Source organism: Dipodomys merriami, unplaced genomic scaffold (genome assembly GCF_024711535.1).
Source record: "Dipodomys merriami isolate MVZ:Mamm:240054 unplaced genomic scaffold, mDipMer1.0.p SCAF_29, whole genome shotgun sequence".
Classification (NCBI taxonomy): Eukaryota; Metazoa; Chordata; class Mammalia; order Rodentia; family Heteromyidae; genus Dipodomys; species Dipodomys merriami.
Genome location: NW_027204381.1, coordinates 20,238,517 through 20,254,059, shown reverse-complemented (window position 1 = coordinate 20,254,059; position 15,543 = coordinate 20,238,517). Strand labels below are relative to the sequence as shown.

The 15,543-nt window shown below is 54.0% G+C and overlaps 1 protein-coding gene across 5 annotated transcripts; it reads right to left on the bottom strand.

Annotated features, from left to right (window-relative positions):
• Positions 1–465: 465 nt before the first annotated feature.
• Positions 466–14,816, bottom strand: LOC138839009 (NLR family member X1). 5 transcript variants are annotated; one of them, XM_070038660.1, is made up of 11 exons: positions 14,766–14,816; positions 13,683–13,781; positions 12,652–12,767; positions 12,095–12,164; positions 11,568–11,656; positions 10,217–10,836; positions 8,143–8,964; positions 4,335–4,930; positions 3,574–3,660; positions 1,951–2,202; positions 466–1,504 (listed from the first exon to the last, which is right to left on the bottom strand). In XM_070038660.1, exons 3-11 carry the CDS (start codon positions 12,710–12,712, stop codon positions 1,183–1,185), a joined length of 2,919 nt encoding a protein of 972 aa, XP_069894761.1. In that variant the 5' UTR covers positions 12,713–12,767; positions 13,683–13,781; positions 14,766–14,816; the 3' UTR covers positions 466–1,182. The 5 variants fall into 5 exon arrangements, with proteins under 5 accessions (XP_069894761.1, XP_069894758.1, XP_069894762.1 ...); XM_070038657.1 differs by lacking the exon at positions 14,766–14,816 and adding an exon at positions 14,538–14,622; XM_070038661.1 differs by lacking the exon at positions 14,766–14,816 and adding an exon at positions 14,502–14,524 and having other exon boundaries at positions 13,683–13,776.
• Between the last annotated feature and the right edge of the window lie 727 nt (positions 14,817–15,543).

The following is a 15,543-nucleotide window of genomic DNA, read 5'->3' as shown; positions in this document are numbered from 1 at the left end:
GCCTGGGCGCTCTCCCTCAGCTCTTCAGCTCAAGGCTAGCACTCTACCACTTGAGCCACAGCACCACTTGTGGCTTTTTCTGCTTATGTGGTGCTGAGGAATCGAACCCAGGGCCTCATGCACGCAAGGCAGGCACTTTACCACTGAGCCACCTTCCCAGCCCCCGCCCCTTTTTTGCATGTGTGTGGCAGTACTGGGGCCAAGGTGCTGTCCCTTAGCATTTCTGCTCAAGGCTGGTGCTCTACCACTTGGGCCACACACCCACACCTTCAGTATTTTGCTGGTTAATTGGAGAGTCTCATGAACTTTTCTGCCCCAGCTGGCTTCAAACTATGATCCTCAGATCTCAGCCTCCTTAGTAGCTAGGATTAGAGGCGTGAGCCACAAGCACCCAGCTCAACAGTCACTTTCAAAATTCTAGCCAAAGTGATCCTTTCTTGGAAGCACCAAGCAAGAAACAGTAGGTAGAGCACACACAGCTTTTTAATAGCAGCAGGTCAGGTGCTAGCAGCCCTTGGGGCATTGTACCAGTGCAATACAGGAGCATGGGGGTGAGGGAAAGCACCAAGTGAGGGTATGCTCAGAGTCCACAGGTGAGCATCAGGCAGGACGAGGAAGCCCTTCTATACATGTCTGGCTTGTCAGACAGGAGAGGTGAGCCCTGGGTGGTACTACCAGAGGACCGAGCTAGGCAGAGTCAAGTTCTTGGTGGGTGTTAGACACACTCGGGTCACTTGAGTGCCTTCTGACCAAAGGGAAAAGAGGCCTGATCCATTTCCACAACCACGAAACCCATTCTCTGTATTAGTTTTGGTTTGATTTTGGAAGATTGGTTGTTGGCTTGGTTTGCTTTTGTTTTTGTTTTTGTTTTTTGAGGTAGGGTCTCATAATGTAGCCCAAATGACCCTGAACCTACCATTCTCCTGCCTCGGACTTCCAAGTTTAGATTATAGGCATGAACCACCTCCTCTGGCAATCCACTCACTATATTTGACCCTGGAAATTCCAAGCTTAGGAGTCCTTGTTGGATTTGCCCCAGGGTGTGGGTAGGGGGGTAACTGGCACAGCTGTGCTCCACTGCCTTGCCTCCAGCCCTAAAGGGATCTTTCTGGAAAGAGTACCACAAGGGGGGGGAGGCTCAGAGGGAAGGGGTTTGAGGGCTGGTGGTCCCATAACTAGGTCTCAACTTCCAGGCTCTCCCAGCTGCTCCAGGAGGGCCTTGACCTCGCCTTCCACTCGCAGCAGCTGGGCTTTGCGCCAGGGATTAAGGGTGGCACTGCGGCTGTCTTCCAGATCCCGTAACAGCAGCTCGAGGTGGCGCCGGACCCGGGCCCAGTCCCAGCTGTTGAGGTTCCGCTGGACCTCGCTGAGGATCACAGACCAGTACTCCGACACTGCCGTCCCTTCTGTCAGCGACGCCACAACCCGGGCACCCCCCTCGGCAGCACCTGCCAAATCTCGCAGGACCTGGCGGCCCTCTGAGCTCAGTTCGTTGAAGTAGAGGCTAGGAGGAAAGACAAGGGAGGACATTATCCATTGGAGCCCTGAGAAGGAGGACCTGAGGGTGGATGGGTACATCAGGGGCAGGGGTGAAACTCACAACTCATCTTCTCCTGGCTGCCAAGGACAATGGGTCAGAGTGGGCAAGGGATGGAAGGGAAGGGGCCCGTGTTCAGGAAGGAGCGGGGCTGGGAAGACAGGGAGGGACACAAGCATTGAATGAGACTGGAGACAGTAGGCTCCTAGAAGAAATGGAGGAAAGGAATCAGGGCAGGGTAAGGACCGGTCACAGAAAAAAAAAAAAAAACGGCTCAGCACTCTGTTGACAGGGATCAGTTAGAGTTGAGTCGCCAGGCCCAGGCCCAGAACACTCCAGGATAAGAAGAACAAGGGGAGAGATGCCGGGGGGATGGGGACATGAGGCATGGGACCAAGGACGGGCAGACTTACTGCAGCAGCTCGAGGGACGGATGCTTCCGGGCTGCCTTGGCCAAGGCCAGGGCTGCCATATCGCCTGCACCGTTGTAGGCCACATTCAGCTCCTGCAGCTGCTGGTTTCGGTCCAGCTGGGCAGCCAGCAGCTCCAGCCCCTCATCTCCAAGGCCCGTGTGCAGCAGGGACAGGTGTGTCAGTGAGGTATTTCCTGCCAGGCCCTCCATCAGCAGGGCAACCCCTGCCTCCGTCAGCCGGTTGTTGGACAGCCTAGGGCCACGAGCAACGGAAGGCTGTGAGGGCCATTATAGATGCTCTGGGCAGGGAATTAGGTCTTAGGCCAAAGAGGGGGCATAGGCTGGGTTGAGGAGACACAGGACAGAAATGCACCCTGTGGCTCACAACTGTTATCCTAGCTAGTCAGGAGAGTGAGATCTGAGGATCAAGGTTCAAAGCCAGCCCAGTCAGAAACATCTGTGAGACTTTAATCTCTAATTAATCACCAAAAAAGGTAGAAGTGGAGCTGTGGCTCTAATGGTAAAGCAATAGCCTTGACCAAAAAAGCTGAGGGACTGCCCAGGCCCTGAGTTCAAGCCCTAGGAACAGCGTACACACACACACACACACACACACACACACACACACACACACACACACACACACACACACACACACACACACACACACACACACACACACACACACACACACACACACACACACACACAAACTACAGGCCCAGAAGGGAACAGGAAAGTGGGTGCTGCCCCTGCCAAGGAAAGTAGGAAAAGCTGACTTCTTTTCTTTTCTCTCTCCTTTCCCTTCCTTGCCTTTGTTTCCTTGCTTCTTTTCCTATCCCTGTCTTTCTTCCTGCCCTTCCAACCTCTTCTTCCTCTTCCCCTCTCCTTCTGTCATCTTCCTTCCTCATCCACCTCCAGGCAACTGGAATCTTGGTGAACCATCCACCACCACACCTTGTGAGGCTGTCGTGGGAGGCAGCTTAGGTCCATCTGAGGCTGCTGGGGAAAAGCTGGCTGTTTCCAAGCCTCCAGCCCATATATTACAGCAACCTCTCCACCTACCACCCGCTTCTCCAAGGCTGATATTCAGCACGAGAGCTTTTCTTCTTTTTCTTCTTTTGTGTTTGTCAGTTGTGGGGTTTCAATTCAGGGCCCTGGTGCTTTCCCTGAGCTCTTTTGCCAGTTGTGGGGTTTGAATTCAGGGCCTGGGTGCTGTGCCTGAGCGCTTTTGCTCAGCCACTTTGAACCACAGCTCTACTTCCAGTTATCTGGTGGATTATTAGAGATAAGTCTCATGGACTCTTGGGCTGACCCTCCTGCCTGGGCTGACTTCAAACCTCAATCCTCAGATCTCAGCCTCCTGAGTAGCTAGGATTACAAGCATGAGCCACCAGTGCCCAGCTACTAAGCCTTTCTTAACATCTTCTTTGTTAACATCTTTACCCCATCCTTCTGCTTCCAATGGACCTGGGCATACCTGGGGAAGGTTAGAACCTTGACTCCCACCATCTTTACTGTGGCCTAGGTGGGCCTGTGTCAGGCACACTGTGAGGCGTGGAGTTTGCCCTGGCCTGAGAAGACCCTTAGGCCAGAGCCTCTCCAGCCCCTGTCCAGCACTCACCGCAGAGTGTTGATTTGGCACTGGTCATGCAGCAGCAGGTCTCGGAGGTCCCTGCAGGCTTCGGGGCCCAAGTTGTTGAGTTGTAAGCTAGAGCAGAAAGAAGATAGAAGGGAAGAAAGGGACAAAAGAAAGCAGCTTGGCCTCCCCATCCACCAGGCCTGGATCTCACCAGCCTGCCTCCCAGAGCCACATGCCCTCGGTTGCTTCTGTCGCCTTCACCCAAGCCAATTTCTCCATCCCATCCTGCTATGGTCTGGAGGTGGCTTGTCCCACAAGGGACATGAGTTTGGAGACATGGCCCCCAGTTGGTGATAACTGAGATAGTCTAGAATCTTGAGAGGTGGGACCTGGTGCAAAGGTGAGGAGATCATTGGCGAGGGGATTCATGGTGGACACACAGAGCGAGTTAGGTCTCATGAGAAGGGGTTGTTTTAAAGCAATCCCACTCCATGTGCTCAGTCTCTTCTGAACGGAGCTGTTTCCTTTTCTGCCCTTTTAACCACGTTACAACACAGCAAAAGAAGCACCAATAGAGACTCCTGTCTAGTCTGAGCCTTCAGCCTCCAAAGCCCTGAGCTACGTCGACCTGTTTTCTTTATAAACTACCCAGCCTCAGGCCTTTTGCTATAATAAAAGAAAATAAACTAAGAAGCAGCCGCTGGTCCTTCCTCTCCCTCTGGTTTCCCTTGCATGTTCTCTTCCCTGCTTCACCTCCAACCCTCTCCTCTCATCGTTATCTATGCACCAGGACAGGTGCTCACCCCAGCTTCCGGGCACGCAGCAAGACCGGCATGAGCGTGCGCAGCCCAGCAGGGTCGAGCTGGCAGGAGGCCAAGTTCACCTCATCCAGGGCATGCTTCCCGCTGCCCAGCACAGCTGCCACCACCGTGCACTTGAGGGGTGTCATGCGCACGCCCGCCAAGTTCAGCTGGCGCAGGGAGCTGAGCACCTCGGCAGAGAAGCGCTGGTTCTGGAACTCGTAGTGGAAGAAGAGGTGGTCCAGGAGCTCTGAGGGGGGCAGCACCTGCCGGCCCAGCTTGCCCAGCTTCTTCTTTATGGCCTGGGCATTCTCCAGGGCATCCAGGTTCTTGATGGGGCAGCCAAGCTGAGCCAGCACGGCCCGATTGTGGGCAGACAGGAGGCCCCCCATGAACATGGGGAAGAGCTCAAAAACCTCGTCCTCGGGGGGCTCATCTGGGTGACGCCGGGGGCCCTCCACCCCCAGGATACTGGCACCCATCTGGTCCAGAACATCGTCATTATAGTAGTCTTCCTCTCGGAACATCTCCAGCACCATGGCCTGGGCCACGGCCTCACGGTTCTTCCCCACCATGCGCCCAAACACTTGAGGAACAACCTAGAAAAGAAGCAGGGGAAGGTCACGGTGGCCTTCCACGGGACTCGCAGCCTTCGGGGCTCCAGCCTCGTGATCGCCCCTTGCACCCACAGCACCATTTGTCACACTCATCCCCCTCACTGCCACACCTCCCATGGCTCCCCACCACCTGGGGGTCACACTTCAGACCTGGAGCCGGGAACCTGAGACATCCTCATCTAGCAGCCAGTTGACCTTTCCAGACTCAGTTCTTAAACTTGTCTTATTCGAAATTTCTGTCTCTGACTCTCACTTTTTGCCATTCCTGGGGCTTGAACTCTGGGCCTGGACACGGTCCCTAAGCTTTTGTGCTCAAGGCTAGCACTCTACCACTTTGAGCCACAGCTCCACTGCTGGCTTTCTGTGGTTAATTGGAGATAAGAGTCATACAGACATTGCTGTCTGGGCTGACTTTGAGCCTCGATTCACAGATCTCAGCCTCCTATGTAGCTAGGATTATAGGCCTAAGCTACTGACACCTGACTTCTCCCTCTTTCTTTCTTTCTCTCTTTATTTTTCCCCAAAATACCCATACATCTCCAAGCCCGGCAGGGAGTGGGAGGAAAGGAGCTACACAGTTGTCCCCAGAGAATCCAGAGGCGATTGGACTGGGTGGGGTCAGTGCCTCGCCTTCCAGATCCTCAAAGCATCTACGAACAGTGTGGCTCCTACTACTTGAAACAACCATGGCACCCCCACCAACCCAAACCTCCCTCCCCACTCACTCTATTACCGCCTTCAAGCTTTTCTCATCTTCTTGACAATGCCAAGGTTTCCCTTCCCTTGGAGCCTCCATGATGCTGCTCTTTCCTGGGGTGCTTCACCTCAGTTCTCCCCTGGACCAATCCTATAAGAACCAGTTCGCCTGCCCTCCACAGTGAGACTTCCCTGACCCCCTTCTCCAGCCCCGCTCCCCCATTCTATCTCCAGAACCCTTAACTTTGCCTTCTAGGCATTTAGCATCATTTTTCACTATCGGGTTCTGTTCATTTGTGTTCAGGCTGTGAGATCAGAAAGGACAGGAGCCTGCAGTTTGGTTAATTGATTGTTTTTTCCTTCAGGATCTGGCATGTTACCTGGCACACAGCAGGCACTCAAATATTTAACAAGGAAATGAATGTCTTGGGGGCTGGTGATGTCACCTCACACCCTTGCAATGAATTATTGGATTAGCCTCCTTGAATGTCTGGGGTGTTTTTGTCTTTTTTTTTTTTCTCTCCAGTTATGAGGTTTGGATTCTGGGCCTGGGCGCTGTCCCTCAGCTCTTCAGCTCAAGGCGAGCACTCTACCACTTGAGCCACAGCACCACTTCCAGTTTTCTGGTGGTTAACTGGAAATAAGAGTCTCACGGACTTTCCTGCCCAGGCTGGCTTCAAACCAGGATCCTCAGATCTTAGCTTCCTAAGTAGCTAGGATTACAGGCACAAGCCACTGGGGAACCCCAATTCTTTATGTCTCGTGGCCTATGAAAGGTGAAACGTGTTTTAATTCTGCCAGCACTAACTGTGGTTCTGCTTTCACAGAGAAGCTGCTGATTCATTCCTAGAGGAAACCATAGTTCCCTAGCAAGGCACCACCGCCTGACAGATAGCCCAAAACAGCAGAAGAGTTTTGACAGAAAGAGCACAGGCCTCAAAAATCACAAAACCCGGGGTTCACATCCCGGCTATTCTACTTGCTCTAGGAGTCCCCTTGGACAAGTTCCTTTGCTCCACTTCTTCCCTGATCAAAGGGATGGGAACAGTATTTCATCTCTGGATCTCCAGGGTTGGTGTGAAAGACAAAAGAAATGGCAGTCTGCAGCAGACAGGCCGTCCTCCATCTCTCAAGCAATCACACATCTGCCCTGCTCACAGCAGGGCCCTCAGCCCTCTTGTTCGGATTCTGGAGCAGACCTGCTTCCAGGGTGGACCATTCTAAGCCAATTATTGATACCATTCATCCTCTCAGTATAAATGAATAAAAGGGCATCTGCTTTATAAACCTGTCTCTGGTGATTGAGTTAGGATGACTCATCACTCCCAGAGCCTGATCACCTCTAGGAGAACAGATACAGTCATGTTTCTGAGGCTACAAAGCACAGGACAGATAATGCTGCACTGTAGTGACCCTCACCTCCAAGTAACAAAAACTAGAAAGAGATCACTAGGTGCAGTAGCCCACACCTATAATCCCAGCCACTCAGGAAGCAGAGATCAAGAGGATCATGTTTAGATTATCCCAGCTTGCACCAACAAACAAACAATGAATGAGCTGGACCCCAATTCCTAGTTCTGCAGTAAGCTGTTAAGTTAGGAGGACTGAAGTCAAGGCCAGTGATGAAAATCCATGAGATCGGGGCTGGGAAGGTGGCTCAGTGGTAGAGCACTTGCCTTGCATGCATGAGGCCCTGGGTTTGATTCCTCAGCACCACATAAGCAAAAAGAAAAAAAGCCGGAAGTGGTGCTGTGGCTCAAGTGGTAGAGCTCTAGCCTTGAGCTGAAGAGCTGAGGGACAGCGCCCAGACCCAGAGGTCAGGCCCCACAATGGACAAAAAAAAAAAAAAAAAAAAAAGAAAGAAAAGAAAAAGAAAATCCATGAGATCCTATCCACAAAAGTAACTAAAGCAAAAAAGTCATGAGGTTTTGAGTTCAAATCTCAGCAGACAAAAAGATGGGGAGATACAAAATGTTAGATATCCATGTAGGATCAATATTAAAGGTCCTGGCCAAATTTCACTCCAGCCCCCAAGCCTTCCTGCAGCTTTTCTCCCCCTTTCTTAGGCTCCAATCCTACTAAAAGCTAAACTGCCACGAGGGAAAGCCTGTTAACCCTGGGAGAAGGCCCCTGCTGTAGAAGAGACAGAGCTTTTTTTTTTTTGTCGGTTGTGGGGCTTGAACTCTGGGCTTGGGTACTGTCCCTGCGCTCTTCAGCTGAAGGCGAGTGCTCTACCGCTTGAGCCACAGCGCCACTTCCAGTTTTCTGGTGGTTAATTGGAGATAAGAGTCTCATGGACTATTCTGCTAGGCTGGCTTTGAACCGTGATCCTCAGATCTCAGCCTCCTGAGTAGCTAGGATTACAGGTGTGAGCCACCGGCGGCCATCTGAGACACACAGCTTTCTACTAGGAGAGGAACAAGGGAGGCGGAGGCAGCCACGAGACAGTCTGGGATCTGCGAGAGGAAGGGGAAGGGGAGGAGTCCTGGCACTGTTACCTTGAGCAAGTTGAAGAGCAAAGGAAGAATCCGCAGAGGCAACAGTTTGGCCACAATGCCTAGCACCAGGCTGACATCCTCCCCGACACGGCCCACCAGCTCAGCCACTTCCTTGCCCACCCGCTGCAGGGTGGTCTTGCGCAAACCCAGCACAATGTAGAGGGCAGCCAGGTATTCCTGCATGGCCGGCACGGTGAACACGAAGGTGCCCAGGTGCCCTGGCTCCACACATGGTGCCAGGAAGAACCTCAGGGCATCTCGGCGAAAGATGTGCAGAAGCTGAAACTCCTCTTCCGTCCTGATGCCAGCCTCCAGGCAGCCGCGGACATCCTCTTCAGAGAAATAAGTCTTGCGGGAAGACACTCCCTCGTAGGCTAACTTGCCCATGGTTCGGGCTGCATAGGCCATCAGGGACAAATTGGAAGAGTCCGCGCTGTCCAGCGTTTCCCCACTGAAGTTGAGGCGCAGGAAGCTCGTGTAGATGCTTGTGAGGGTTTGGCCAGCCGGCGTGGGGGCATGCAGGAAGTGCAGGGTAGCACAGACCAGCCAGCAATAGGAGGGCAGAAAGCAGGCGGCAGCGATCTGGTGGTGCCCCTCCAGATTTCGGGAGAGCATCTGCACCAGGTTGTCTCGCTGAGCTGGGGTGGCAGAGATACTTGCGCCGCCGGCGCCATACCCACAGTCCGGCTGGTTGAGACGGAGCTGGAAGTAGAGCTTCTGCAGGTTGGTATCTGAAAAGCCGCAGATCTCACCGTAGCGGCCCACATACTTGCTGGGGATGCGGCCTATGGCGGAGGGACGGGTGGTCACCAGAATGCTGGCCTGGAAAGGGCATGGTTGATGGTTAAGAAAGATCTTAAGCTAGGCAATGGTGGCTCACATCTGTTATCCTCACTACTCAGGAGGCTGAGATCAGGGAATCATAATTCAAAGCCAGCCCCAGCAAGAAAGTCTGTGAGACTCTTATCTTTAATTAACCACCAGAAAGCCAGAAGTGGCTGTATGGCTCAAGTGGTAGAGTGTCATATTTGAGTGAAAAAGCTCAGGGACAGAGACTAGGCCCTGAGTTAAAGCCCTAATAGAAAGGGAAAGGAAAGAAAAAGAAGGGGATGGGAGGGGAAAGAAGAGGAGAGAAAAGGAAAAAAGATCTTAGATCTGGGTACTGATGGCTCAAGCCTATAATCCTAGCTGCTCAGGAGGCTGAGATCTGATCATCACAATCTGATGCTGGCTGGGGTAGACAAATCCAAGAGACTTATTTCTTTTTTCTTTTTTCTTTTTTTTCCGGTCATGGGGCCTGAACTCTGGGTCTGGGCGCTGTCCCTCAGCTCTTCAGCTCAAGGCTAGTGCTCTACCACTGGAGCCACAGTGCCACTTCCGGCTTATTCTGCTTATGTGGTGCTGAGGAATCGAACCCAGGGCCTCATGCTTGCAAGGCATGCACTCTACCGCTGAGCTACCTTCCCAGCCCCCAAGAGACTTATTTCTAATTAACCAGCAGAAAGCTAGAACTGGAGGTGTGACTCAAGTGGTAGAGAACCAGTCATAATAGAAAAAGCTGAGAGAGACAGTGAGGTCCTGAGTTCAAGCCCCAGTACTAGCCGCAAGTATGTGTGTGTATATGTGTGTGTATATGTGTGTATGTGTGTGTATGTATATGTGTGTATATGTGTGTATGTGTGTGTATGTGTGTGTATATGTGTGTGTGAGAGAGTGCATGCACACATGCATGCGCACTCACACAATTTAGACTCCTGTTTCCTCTAGTTCCTGAAGTGGGAGTATCCAGGGATGAAGAGGACAATGACTACAACAATTATAAGTAACAATTAATGAGTACCTGCAATAGTCCAGGGCATTGATCTAAGTATTTTATATATGGGGTTCTTTCATTTAATTGGTGCAACACAAAGGATAGAAGAACACAGTTTACTGACTTGCTCAGAGTCACTCAACTGGAAAGTAACTAGGCCAGGATTTGAACTAACCCAGCAAGCCCGGGACACAAAACTCCTTACGGGACAGGGCAGAGCAGGGGGTAAACAGCAGCAGGGTGTGGCAAAGGGACGCCCACCTCGGGCAGCATGTACTTGCGCAGTAGGTTGACGATGATGGCAGCTGGGGCCCCAGGCTCCTCAGGGTCACTACAAAGTCCTGTGCCTGCCAGCCGGAAGTCCAGGTTGAGCCGCTCTAAGCCATGGAGCACAAAGAGCAATCGGGACCCGGTGGCAGCCATCAGGGGCAGAACTTCCTTCAGCGGTGTGTAGCGCTGAGCCACAAGCTGGGACAAGGAGGTGGGAGTGGGGCCCAGGGATGACAGATCCTCGCAGGAGAAAGGGATGAGCAGCTCGAAGGCAGGCAGTCGCCCGTAACACCAGTCCAGGACCATCTTGCGCACCAGCGTGCTCTTGCCTGTGCCCACGGTCCCATACAGCACCACCGTCTGCACCCGACGCCCACAGGCATCCGGGTCAAAGAGCTGAGCCAGAGCCAGAGGAGGAAGCCTAGCCGGGGGCCGCTGGTGCTCTAGGACCAGCTCCGCAGATGGACGCAGCAGCTCATCGGGGGTGCTCTCTTGGATCACAGGGTCAACATGCACCGTGTCAAGAGCAAAGGTTGGGCCAAACTGGCGCTCCTCCCTGGGAAGCCGCGTGAACCACTCAGCCAGATTCCGGCGATGCCGCTGAATAGCTTCTACACAAAAAGGCAAGGGACGTGGGTCAGGGAAAGGACTGGAGATGTCGAAGCTCAGGCCTAACCAGGGTGGTGGTAGATCATGCTGGAGAGTCAGAACACAACCTGCCAGGCACTAATGGCTCACACCTGTAATCCTAGCTATTCAGGAGGATCTGGTTTGAAGTCAGCCCAGGCAGAAAAGTTCTTGAGACTCTGATCTCACCTTAACCAGAGAAAAATCAAAAGTGAAGTTGTGATTCAAGTGGTAGTACCCTAGCCTTGAGTGAAAAAGTTAAAAGACAGTGTCCAGACCCTAAGTTCAAGCCCCAGTACTGGCATCAAAACCAAACCAAACCACAGTACCCAAAGATACAGAATGATACAGGGCCCACGATCCCCTCAGAAAATACAAATTGTCCACTGAGTTTGGAAGCTCTGTGACAGAAAGGAGGAGACTCGAGGCAAGTAATACTGAACGTGGACAATTGCAACCTGACTGCTAGACCCAACGTTAGTTAAAGGTAGAAAGAGCACATCTCTCCAAGTGTTTTATTCATAATAAGTGTGTTCTGAATGAGCGCGGCAGGAAGGGATATACACATATATAGGAAAGCGGGAGAGAGCGGGAAGCAGAGAAAGAGAGCCAGGGACCACTGATGGGTGACGGCAGTGGATCCTCCTCCAGGCCCCCCTCCAGAATCCAGGCCCCCCAACCAGAATCCCATCCAGAATCCCATCCAGTCCTTTACCAGCTGCAGAGACACTCCGGAACAGCTGTCCATGCCTCCCTAGTGGGGGAGGACTGTCCGCTGAGCTCTCTTGGTGACTTGAAAATGCCCTGGGAATGAGCACAAGAGGTAAGCTGAGGCCTGGCCACTGGGCTCAGCCTCCGTACAGTCTGAGTCCAGGCTGCTCTAGACTTCTGCTTCCTGAGATCCAGGCCTGATCCGGTTCAAGTTCTCATGTCCTTCCCAGCAACAGAAGCCTGGGCGCAGGGCCTTCAGCCCCTACTGCTGCCTGCCTGACTGCAAGTCAGCCTGGCCCCCGGCTGGAGCCACACACTTCCCACAAGCCCTCTCTTCTCCCACTGCTATGACTTCCACTAAGCTAATGTCCACAGGCCGCAGCTAGCTGCCTCTGTACCCTCCCACCTCCAGAAGCCCAATCCTCTCTCCCAACAGATCAGCCTGACGCCATGTCCTCACCGCCACCACCCCTGCCCCAAGTCTGCTGAGCTGTCCCCGAGTATAATGTATGGCAAAATACCCAGGCTCACCTGAAGGGCCCCAAAGGGCGATGTCCTTTAAGGGACCATCTCCAGTGGGTCAGGAAGGGGATGTGCTTATCTACGGAGAGAAGAAAGAAACTACTGCAGGCCCCATGCATGTGTCTGCATTCATACCCACCTCATTGGCTCTCCTGCCAACAGGGATGCCCCTCTGTAGCAGTTACTAGGCAGGCTTGTATTTCACGATGTGATTACTTGATTAATATCCAATCCCCTCCTCCGCGAGAGGAGGGAACCTCATCTGGTTTTGTTCACCACTCTGTGCCTAGAGCTTAAGGCAGGTAAATAGCAACTGGAGGAAAAAATGAAATCAGAGTTCCGCAACTATAAGGGACCCCTAGAAGATTATCTAGTTTAGCCCTCTTATTTTAGGGTGGGATAAAGAAGGCTCACAGGGGTGAGGTGACCTGCCCAAGGTCAACAATTTGGAAACCCAAAGCGCTGGGACTAATGCACCTGGCGTCTGAATTGCCGCTTTCTCGGAGACACCATCTGGATCCCGAAGAATGAAGAGGCAGAAACAGAAACCTCAGCTTCCTGCTCACCTGGTGGCTGCAGTGTTCTTCCCAGACCAGAGGCTCTAGGCAAATGACGGCCCCACCTCATCTTGGGAGAGAAGGCCAGAGCCTCGGCGACTTAGGACCACTTCTGTCCTGTTTCCCTACAAGAAGAATGATGTGAATGGGAAGCCGCTGTCCTTCACCCCTCCCACGTGCTACTTGCTCCAAAGCAGCTAAGGAGGAGCCTTCTCCCAGGAGAGGCCCAGCCCTCCCTCAGGTGTCAGCATGGTTGAAGGCCTGGCCTGGCTTCCAGCTCTTCTCTAGCAAGGAAAATCCCACCCAGAGTGGTTGCATTTTATCTCCTGCCCCCTCTTGCCTTTCCCCAGAGGCTTCACAAATCCCACTGTCTTCAGTTCCAGGCAAACATTCTGTTTTTAGGCATCTTTTTCTCCCCTTTGGCTGCCAGCAAGCTCATTTCCAGGGGCTTTTTGGAGCCCAGATTTTCCAGGAATAATTACCCACTCCCTTCTGCCTTTCTTCCCTCACCACTGGGTTCTTTTAGCTGAGTTTTAATGGTTTTATCACTTTCTCTGCTGTGACTTTGATCTGGGCTGCCTTTGAGGCTGGCATAAATAATAAATGAAGGAGAAGCAGCCACTTTCTACTTGACATCTCCATAACGAAATGCTGCCACTGCTTCCAACCTCAGCCACGCAAACCTGCTCTCCACTTACTTTGTAACATTGTTTCAGGTCTTTTTCGGGAAAGCTGGCCTTTTATTCCAGACCTCCCTCCACCACTCCCTTCAAGCCAAGGACCAGTCTTATGCCTGCCAGTGCTCTCAGTACTGCATTATCTGAGCTCACACAGCCGCTCCCAGGACTGACAGGGCCCATCTCCCCGCGGGCATCTCTGCCCATTTCTATCCCTCATTCCAGACACGAATCACCCCTCTCCAAATTTCCTTACAGACATAGAACTCCTGGTCCAGACAAAGCTCCTCCTCCCCTAGCGTTTGCCTCCAGCCCGCACCTCACTCTGGCTCAGCAGGTTCTTGCTTTTGATTTCTAACCTACCTACGCCTTTAAGATCCTCCTCGCTCTCAGGAAGTTGCTCCTGGGTCCCCCGAGTTCTCTTAAATTCAGAGAGCTCCCACCTGGGCCAGGTCTTCTTCACTGAGAACAGGAAACAAGGGTCTGCTCTGCCCACCCCCTCCCCTTCCTGAGCAGGCCCCAGCGACCGAGAGCCTGGGAAAGCGCAGCCCGAGTCGCGGAGGGAGCCGGGGCACTGTTATCATCTGCACGTCCGGGGCAGGAAGAAAAGTTAGGGGGCGGGCAGGGCAAGTCCGGGGTAGCTCTCCCCGAAACGCCCGGGTCCCAGACGGCTCCCCTGCTTTCAGGTGACCCCCGGGGAGCCTGCCCCGCCGTTCAGGGACCCCGCGCGCGGTGCTCCCCGCTCGGGCCCCCCCGCGCCCCGCGCCCGGCCCGGCCCCCGCCCCCGCCCCGCGCCGCCGCCCAGCCCAGCCGAGGCCCGACGGGCGATCGGGCCGGCGAGGCCTTTACCCTGGCTGCCCAGGCCCGGGAGCGGGGCCGCGGCCCGGCGGGGCGGAGGAGCGCGGAGCGGAAGCCGGCGTCACCCGCGGGCTCGCGGCGTCCCGGCTGGCTCAGCGCGGCGCTTCCTGCCCGCCCGCGCCCGCGCCCGGGCGAGCGAGGCCGGGCTGGCACGCGCCCCGGGCAGGGGCACCGGAGGGACGGACGGGCCGCGGGGTCCTGGCCCGCGAGCGAGCGGGGACCGGCGCGGATGGGGGGGGATTCCCGCTGCGCCCCGTCTTCCGGCCCGTCCCCGTTGGCATTGCCCCCCCCCGCCCCGGCTGCCACCCGGTGACCTCATCTCACCGATGAGGACACCGACGCAAAGGAAAGCCAACCGACCAGGGCTGGTTGATCCGGCAGGGAGGCGGGCGGGCGGGGAGGCTGGGGCCTGGATCTTCCCCGACGCCCATCCCCGGACAGTCTGCGGCTCGCCACCTCCTCGGCCGACTTCCGTGCGCCTTCCTGGGGCCTCCCTTCTGAATCCTTCGGACCCCAGGCCTCTGCGTGCGGCCCCAGGTCCCTTTAGTCACGAAGGAGGAGGGTCTGCTGGACAGTTCCCACCCCAACCTGCTCTTCCTGTTTGCCATCCAGCGGTGGGTCAGCAGTGGGACTTCCGCGTCCTCAAAGCCCTCGCCCTTATCCCTGAGCTTCTGGGCAAGGAACAGCGGTGTACACAGGGGCCATCACCCCCCTCCCCCCGCAGGACACACCTCGACATGCAGACGTAGGTGTACAATGTGCCAGAACCTTCTGCATACATGGGGAACTGAGACAGGCTCGCCAGGGTGGGGTGGGAAGACGGCTTTCCGGGCCATCTTCCTTCCAGACAGAAGACAATGTGTATGTTTTACTTCTAGACAATTGTCTATTCATTGAATATGTGGTGTTGGGCCATTACTGAGCACCCACCCCATTGCCAGGCCCAGCAATAGCCCTAGAGAGATCAAGCAGAATTCTGGGACACACCACCAGGTTCAAATGGATGGACTTGAGAGACCAAGGCAAAACAAGGCCTTGGACAAGTCTGGAAGAGGAAGTTGAACTACCTGCTTCTGACTGAGAAAGGCGACATTTGAACTGGATGGTTAAAAATAAATAAATCAGCCAGGTGCTGGTGCTCACGCCTGTAATCCCAGCACGTGGGAGGCTGAGGCAGAAGGTTTGAAAGTCTGAGATCAGTCAGGGTTACATAGTGAGACCCTGTCTCAAAACACCAAGCTTCATTCATCAAAGTTAAAAAAAAAAAAAAGCCAGAGAAGGAAAGAATTCAAGCAACAGGAAAATGGCACATTTGCATTTTAAGGGAGGTTCTCCCAGGGGAGCTGAATGAGAAGGGGAGGGGGGA

Bases quoted from the DNA above. Each gene is read 5' to 3' on its own strand.
- LOC138839009 (XM_070038660.1), bottom strand. From the start codon at position 12,712: ATGAGGTGGGGCCGTCATTTGCCTAGAGCCTCTGGTCTGGGAAGAACA. The intron at 11,657-12,094 runs GTGAGCCTGGGT...GCTCATTCCCAG, and splicing joins CGCCCTTTGGGGCCCTTCAG to GGCATTTTCAAGTCACCAAG. The intron at 10,837-11,567 runs GTAAAGGACTGG...CTTTTTGTGTAG, and splicing joins CCGGAGTGTCTCTGCAGCTG to AAGCTATTCAGCGGCATCGC.